Source organism: Arabidopsis lyrata (genome assembly GCF_000004255.2).
Source record: "Arabidopsis lyrata subsp. lyrata unplaced genomic scaffold ARALYscaffold_48, whole genome shotgun sequence".
NCBI lineage: Eukaryota > Viridiplantae > Streptophyta > Magnoliopsida > Brassicales > Brassicaceae > Arabidopsis > Arabidopsis lyrata.
The window spans coordinates 1-8034 of NW_003302515.1; the positions used below are offsets into that span (position 1 = coordinate 1).

Consider the following 8034-nt stretch of genomic DNA (forward strand, 5'->3'; position numbering starts at 1 on the left):
AAAGAAAAAAAAAAAAAAAAAAAAAAAAGAAAAAAAAAAAAAAAAAAAAAAAAAAAAAAAAAAAAGGTATCCCGGTTTCTTCAGGAGGAGGCCTCATTTACAGAAGTGTATTGGTCATAAGATTGTGTGATGTAGGCAGAAAGTATTACATCAGTTAAAGCTGTTAAAAGAGAAGCCTCATGAACGTCACTAGATCAGTTGGGTGAGCTAGCTGAAAGGTCTAAGATTGTCTGAAACGCTTTGTTTAAAACAGGAAGCTTGGATTTGTGTCGAAAGCATGTGTAGCAGGTTTGGTACCTTGATGGAGTGTCGTTTGGTTCAAGTTTACTGCAAGTAATTCAAGAAGCGGTCTGTAGATTTGTGACTTCCTTGTGCTATAACATAGTTATTCATAGTGAGACAAAAATTGTCTGCATGTGTGACAAGCCTTTTGACCAAGGAGAATGATTCAAAGAGAGTAATAACCCTCAATTTTAGATGGGTTATATTGCGGATGGTCTCATTTGTACAAGAGAAGTTATTGTAGATAACAATTATATGGTTGAATGAGCTAACTAAGAAGCTTTGTGAAGTTGTGAATGTGACAACAAGCTGCATTTGGAGACAACGACTAGGTGTGTTCAAGTTTGTCTAAATTTGTGACATGATCAGATCTCTTGGATTAATTCTGAAGAAGAAGGCTTGCAATGTCAGTTTCGGTGGAGCAGATTAGAAGTCATGTCGATGCTTTTGAGCGAACAAATTTCTGTTGTGAGTTTTGGTGAAGGATCTGATTCTCTGGTCAGGATTGGAATAAGGATTTCGTGAGAATAATGTTCAAGCCAAATAAGATTATCTGCAGTATGTATCTGCAAAGAAAGAACCTATTCCAGAGAAGAAAGGAAGAACATATTCACAGAGTTTTATCAACTCAATCAGGGGGAGATTTTTATGCATGCTGGTTATGTATGATTGAGCTGTCAAACTCAGGGGGAGAATGTGATGCAATGGTGTAGGGGGAGTGTCATCCGCCGTGTAGCTGCTTATATGAACGATTTCCTTAATGGAGCTTGGTTTGTTAATTTTAGACCAATGCATGTTTGGTTTGAGAATGGATATCCTCGTGGATTTTTATGTTGGCCCATCTGTTGACGAAGACGTAACGACTTAATGGGTGTTGACTTTGGTTGTCAATTAAGAAGAGGAGAAATTTACAGTTGAAGAGAAAGCTCATACTGCTGATAAGACTAAGCATTATGGATGGAACAAAAAAAGTTAGAGAGCAAAGGTTGGTTTCTCTACATCAGACGTGGATAATCTTGATTTGGAGGTTATTGTGCAATAAGAAGTTTTGGGAGAAAGAAATCCATAAATAAGAAGTTCTGCACTGAAATGTTTTAACAGAGTTTTATCACTCAAGCAGGGGGAGATTGGTATCATTGAGAAAGTTCCGTGAACAGATATTAGCACGATGATATATGATTAAGGGAGAGGTTTTATATCATTATTATTGATGGTTATGCGTGCTTAACATGGAGAGCTTGAGCTGTAAAACTCAGTCAAAAAGGGAGAGATTGAAAGTGCAGATATTGTTGGAACACTATTGAAGCTGTTGGAACAAGATCGAGATTGAGTCTTTCTAGCGTGAAAGCAAAAAAGGCCACGTGGGTCGTGGGCCATTGTTCAAGTTAAACCCAATTGCTTGTAGAGACTTGAAGTGTGGCTTAAGTTGTCTAGGGTTATTGGCACTTGATATAAATACCAAGAGACGGCAACATGAAGACTTGCGCGTCTAGGGTTTATCGAGAGAGGCACACATGTTTGTGACGTTGCCCCATCAACAAGATAGAGAGATCTTTTGATGGTTTTGTTGAGAAGCTATACTCGTCGGAAAAGACAATAGGAGTAGTAGTTTTCTTTCATTGTAATTCTAGAAAAGAGTGGTGGATACCATATAGCAATTGTAGGTTGCGGCCTTTTCTAGTGAATGGTTTCTGGACTTGGTCCCGGGGATGTAGGTTAACCGAACCCCGTTAACAAATCTCTTGTGTCTCATTTACTTTATGCACATACGAACTCGTTACACTCTCTCATCATACAAACGTATAGATCTAGCACACATATAGTAATTTCAGACGTCCCTGCCTGTAACAGTGACCCTAAAAGATTGCTTCTCGTTCATTGTCTTAAAATACAGAACACTAGGCGTGACCTTGATGCCAAGCTTAGATCCGTGACCTGCGACTACTTTTGATTTGTATGTAGAGTTTGGCGTGCCGAGGTTGGTCAAAGTTCTGTTGAAAGTCACAGTGAAGGTGCTATCGGTTCCTGACAATTTGGCCGACATTGAAGGATAGTTAAGGTTTCTAGGCAAGATTTTGTTTTTTTTGGAGCACTTGACGGTATCACCCGAGATGATTCTAAGGGTCTTCGAAGTGTAGTTCATGCCGCACAGAAAGGCGATGTGGTCTGCTTTGTCCAATTCATAGACAAGTCCAGGATTTAAAGCGGCTATTGGGTTGACATGCCCAGATCCATAAGCAAACTCGGTCGATGCGATGCCACGTCCATTAGCTTTTACGGTCCAAGCTGCAAAGATTAGTTGAGATAACAAAGTGTCAACAAAGGTTACTTGTAGCACAATAAAGTAAAAAGTGCATTCAGTTATTGCTTACCAGTTGTCATGATGGCAGATTGAATCATGGAAGGAGACCATTTAGGGTGAAACGTTTTGACATACGCAGCCACCCCTGCAACGTGCGGACAAGACATTGAAGTTCCAGAGGAAACAGAGTACTTCACATGTCTGGTGTCATCTTGAGACGGTTCACCATCAGGTGAAAATGCAGCAAGGATCTCCACTCCTGGTGCTGTTATATCCGGCTGCAATTCATCCACCATTGTCTCTCAGACTGGAGAAATAAACAGAACCGAGAGCATAGATGTTTTGTATATTTTTACCTTGAGAATATCAACAGCGATGGTGTTTGGACCGCGAGAAGAGAAAGACGCGACAACAGGAGATGTACGATTGAAGATTGTTTCGGTTTTTAGAAGAGCCGCTTTTGGGGAACTGAGAAAACAAACACATAAATTTTAGGATAGAGATGGAATCATGGAGAATCTGGAGCAGATATACGCATGTATAAAGCATAGATAAGATGATTGTTTACTCTTGGGACTCAATGTAAGAGACGAGAGACTTAAAGTCTTTTGGTTGTAAATCAGAGGCAGGTAAATGGTGAGTGAATGCAACGTCTGGTCTAGTGGATTTAGAAATGACTGCAATAGCTCCAACTGATTTAGCTATCTTGAAACCACTCGGACCAGCACACACTAAGATCTTTCCCTTCACACGGCTTTTGTTTAGACACGCTGGCGCACAAAGTCTGAAAAAATTTGAGCTCATTACGTACATTGATTGATTTAATTGACACTGTCATCGTCATAATTATGATACTGTTTCGTAGGGAGAAATTTACCCTGCGGTTTTTGCGTCACAAGCAGAGGAAGCTGCAGATTTTCCGTACACTAGAGGGTACTTCTTTCCCTTCATATCGAAAGCATTCACTGACCTCCCCTTTTACGACAAAGGAACAGAGGGGTCAATAAAAGAAAGACAAGATTACTATATAAAAAAAAAGTGTTACTTAAAAAAAAAAAAAAAAAAAAAAAGTGTTAGTTAATACTTACGACAAGTGTCTTGCCGTTTCCGAGAACAACTTTGGTGATAAACCCACGGTTCGTGGTGCTGGATGCAACGGTAAAGATCCATGGTGCTACGTGCGAGACTGTGGTGGGATTTGGACCGCTGTTACCCGCAGAACTGACAGTGAGAATCCCTTTGTCCATAGCGTGAAAAGCTCCGATCGCTATCGGGTCATCTTCGAAAATGGACGCGAATGTAAACCCAATAGAGATGGTGATGAGGTCCACACCGTCTGCAATCGCGTCATCGAACGCAGACAGTAGAGCTTCCGAGCTACACCCTGACGGGGTGCAGACTTTGTAAGCGGCGATTCTAGAGGCCGGAACGCCACCTCTTACGGTACCATTGCCAATTCCAAAGAAACTTGCGTCCACGACTGCATTTCCAGCCGCCGTGGAAGCCGTGTGTGTGCCGTGGCCACTAGTGTCCCTAGTACCTTCGCTTGTGTAGTCTCTTGCCCCAATCAACTTGCTGAGAAATTATAACAACAGATTATACGTCGAAAGTCAAGCTAATTTCTACTTGTTCCTAGAAAATATATCTCTAGCTTTGACCGACAATACTAATCTTTAAAGAGAAAAATTATTAATTTAAGTGTAAATTACTTGTTGCAAGTGAAGTTTTTGCCGCCGGAACAAACACCTTTCCATTTCTTAGGAGGAGGACCAAAGCCTTTGTCAGAAAAGCTCAGAGATTCCGGTGTGATCCCACTGTCGATAACTCCGATAATGGTATCACTTTCCACGGCAGGGTTCCTCTTTATATTATTTCCTTGCTTCAACCCCATGAAGTCCCAAGACGTCGTCGTTTGGAGTTGTAACATTTTGTTTGGGAACACAGACACAACTCCCTCCATTTCTAAGGAAAACACAAAAGGGCTTTTTATTTTAATTTCAACAAAATTGTGTCACGATCGAAGAACACTCACCGGCAATTAGTGTACGTTCTGACTCAGTGAGCCTGGCTGCGAAACCGTTGAAACTCCTCTTGTAACTTCTCACCAAGCGACCTTCGATCGAACTAAATATATAAATATATATATATATAAATATATATATATATATATCACTATTAAAACTTCATAACAAATAATTAAATTAAATTATAACTAATAATGATTGGAGAAATTAACTAATTAATTAAATCACACCTTTCTCCTGTGACCTGTTGAAGAATACTCATGTGATCGGACGTTGGTATGTAGTCTGCGCGAGACGAAAGTGAACCCATGTAGACTATATACACCTTCATGGATCATCATATATCATCATCAACTCATCATGTATAACGAATGGCTAGGTATACCGAGACGGATACGTAAACAGAAAACTGCAAAACTAAAAGTTTCTAAAACGGGGTAAGGTAAAACGCTTAGTGATGACTATAAGCTAAAACGATGGAAGAATCAAGTCAGTTTAAATTAAAACAAATCAGTATAACTTAGTGATGATGATTATAAGCTAAAAATTTGTTTTTTTTCTTCTACTTAAACTGTGGTTTATGCAAAATTAAGAAGTGCTATTATCTATTGAAATTTTGAAATTGTCAAAAGAAACTGATTAGAAGCAAAAAGTACACACTTAATGTACCGTATGTGCAAATTAGAAGTCCATTTAATTTTCAAAAAATAAAAAAAATTAGAAGTCAATTTAAGACTTAAGTTAGTATGCACATAATCGTTAATAATACCTGTTGATCTTCATATATGACTGCTGAGACTGAACTCAAGAACAAAACAAGGAGACATGAGTGGAGGCAAGTAGACGCTGCTAGATTCGTCATTTTTTTGTAAAATGTAGTAAAATTACTGTAAGCTTTTTTTTGGAAGGATCGCCCTGTTGGTCTAGGCCAGGGATCGATCCTTCCCAGACGCAGTTTCGCTCTCTCACTCCTGTGGCCACCTGAGAATTTACCTGCGGACTTGCTCAGGCGCCCCAGACCACCAGTTTATCAGAGGGCCCTTAAATGGAGGCTTAAAAATCTCTGTGACGCGGGTTTAGGCCCAGTAGGCTAGTCAGATCACTGTGTGGTCTGGATACTGGGTTATCAAAAAAGAAAATTATTGTAAGCTTTTTTTCTTTTTTTTTTTGTTTCTATGATGATATACATGCCAAGATCTCTTTATATAGGAGATCACATGCACCGTGTCCAGTGTTGTCTCAAACGATTTGCAGCCCCATTTTAAAAACTAGTAAAAGTATAACTTTTAAAAATATATCTACATATATATATTTTTTGTCGTCCTCCAAAATGCATGATATATATTGCCAAAGCCCAAAACTGTGGAAGAAATAAGTTACCGTACATTATAATCATATATATTAGAATGTCACACATTGTTTGCCTGTTTGGGATTAAGATCTTTGGGCAATATATATAAGATGTGACAACCTTTAACTCTTGAGCTAGTTTTTGGGTTAAATTAGATCACATTCCTAATAATATATATATATATATATATATATATATATTTTGATCTGTTATTATACGATAATCAGTTTATTTGATCTAATCACATGCAACAACACAACACATGCGATTATATGAACGACTTCATAAACAACTTTATGATGTGTAGTTTATCTCGCAACATTCGGAACAATTAATAACACTTGAAACTGTGATAGACGGTTTTGCCTGCAATTTTTTTCGACCTCTCCACTTGTACATACTAAAAATCAGAATAAAGTTTATTTTCTCCAATTTTGTGTCTTTGACTATAAATTATTGGAAAATTGTTAAAAATGCCTCTTTTGGTGTGCCCCTTTTCAAAAATGCTCATTTTAGATGTCCATTTTCAAAAATGCCTCTTTTTAAATCTGAAATTTTTATAAAGTTTTATTAGGTTTATCAGGTACTTATGGATTGTAACCACTACTTGAAGACTCGATCCAAGTATTTATAAGGTTTTATAAGGTGTTTTGAAAGGTTTTACAAGTTATTTTAAAGGATTTTTAAGGTTTTTCAAAGGTTTTACAAGATATTTTAAAGGTTTTTAAAGGTATTTAAAATGCATTTATAAAGTATTTATAAAGTATTTATAAGATTTTAGATACATAGAAATGTAGTTTGTGTATGTTTTAATAATGTTACATACATATTTGGGTAAATCTTATATTTTTAAGAGCATTTTTTATAAGGTTTTAAGAAAGGGCACATTTTTGAAAAATGGCATTGAAAAAGAGGCATTTTTTGCAAAAACCCCTAAATCTATGGGGGTGATTGGTGTGATGCTGTAAAGACTTTTACTACATTTAAAAGTTCTCACAGTTAATTATTTACCAATCAGACTTTTCACTCCTTTTTTTTCTCTACAGCTTTAACAACCCATTCTTTTTTTCTCTCTCTTTAATTGCATTAGTTTTTTTAAAGTCCCAATAATGAGACTTTACGTGGGCTCTAACATTTTTTCAATTAATTAAGTATTTCTTTTAAGATTATTTATCTTCTATTTATATATCACTTTTATGATTCATTGATTGTTCAATATATAATATATATATATATATATATATATATATATATCACTTAATAGAAACAACAATTCAACAAAAATAAAAACATTCAAAAATATATATGTTTTACTTTTTTTTTTCTTTTTTTTTTCCTTTTCTTTTTTCAATATGTTTTACTACTAATTGTGAAAATCAATATAAAACAATAATAGCCAATAAAGAAAATTCTACACAAAACAAATTAGCACATAATAGTGAATCATTAATCATTCAAAAATAAGAGAAAATCATAAATTTTAAAGCATACCAATACAAAAAAATATTTCAACAAATTTTAAATTAAAATTAATACAACAAACTATTCTTAGAAGATCACTAACATTATAAATACAATGACCAATGGAGTTTTAACTTGCAAATCGAACAAATACTATGATTTCCAAGTTTTTGTTAGTTTATAACACTTCTTATTTATGCTTTTGGGTACTAAATTTCGACATAAAATAAATAAATATAAATAAATTTATTTGTTTCAAATATTTATCTATTAGTTTATTTTTAAACTTTTTAATTTTTTTTAATAAATCTTTTTGTTATGATATTAAAATAATATTCACAACTTTTACAGCCATAGCTTCTACAGTAGTGTTTACCAATTAGACTTTTAAAAATATTTTAAAGTTACAGCCACAGTTTTTACAATCAAATTCTCTGCAGCCAAAAGTTTACAGTAAAAGTCTATAGTAAAAGTTTTTACCAATCGGCCCCTATATATACATTTTTGCAACACTTTATGAAATAAATCCTCAAGTTGCAACTTATTTACAAAGAATGCCATTGGTATTAATTATTATCAATTAATTAAGATTCTTAATTACTAGCATTTCCATC

General features: G+C 35.5%; 1 protein-coding gene across 2 annotated transcripts; it reads right to left on the minus strand.

The window, feature by feature from the left end:
• Positions 1-2012: 2012 nt before the first annotated feature.
• Positions 2013-5739, minus strand: LOC9299116 (subtilisin-like protease SBT4.12). Of its 2 annotated transcripts, none has more exons than XM_021018980.1 (9): positions 4839-5739; positions 4617-4708; positions 4294-4546; positions 3673-4159; positions 3462-3559; positions 3153-3368; positions 2941-3052; positions 2655-2862; positions 2013-2568 (listed from the first exon to the last, which is right to left on the minus strand). In XM_021018980.1, the coding sequence occupies exons 1-9, from the start codon at positions 4937-4939 to the stop codon at positions 2111-2113; spliced, it is 2025 nt and encodes a 674-aa protein (XP_020874639.1). In that variant the 5' UTR covers positions 4940-5739; the 3' UTR covers positions 2013-2110. The 2 variants fall into 2 exon arrangements, with proteins under 2 accessions (XP_020874639.1, XP_020874645.1); XM_021018986.1 differs by having other exon boundaries at positions 4617-4697; positions 4839-4932.
• Between the last annotated feature and the right edge of the window lie 2295 nt (positions 5740-8034).

Excerpts from the sequence above, each read along its gene's own strand:
- LOC9299116 (XM_021018980.1), bottom strand. The coding sequence starts at position 4,939 with ATGAAGGTGTATATAGTCTACATGGGTTCACTTTCGTCTCGCGCAGAC. Across the intron at positions 4,709-4,838 it reads CAACAGGTCACAGGAGAAAG|TTCGATCGAAGGTCGCTTGG; the intron begins GTGTGATTTAAT and ends TTATATATTTAG. Across the intron at positions 4,160-4,293 it reads AAAAACTTCACTTGCAACAA|CAAGTTGATTGGGGCAAGAG; the intron begins GTAATTTACACT and ends ATAATTTCTCAG.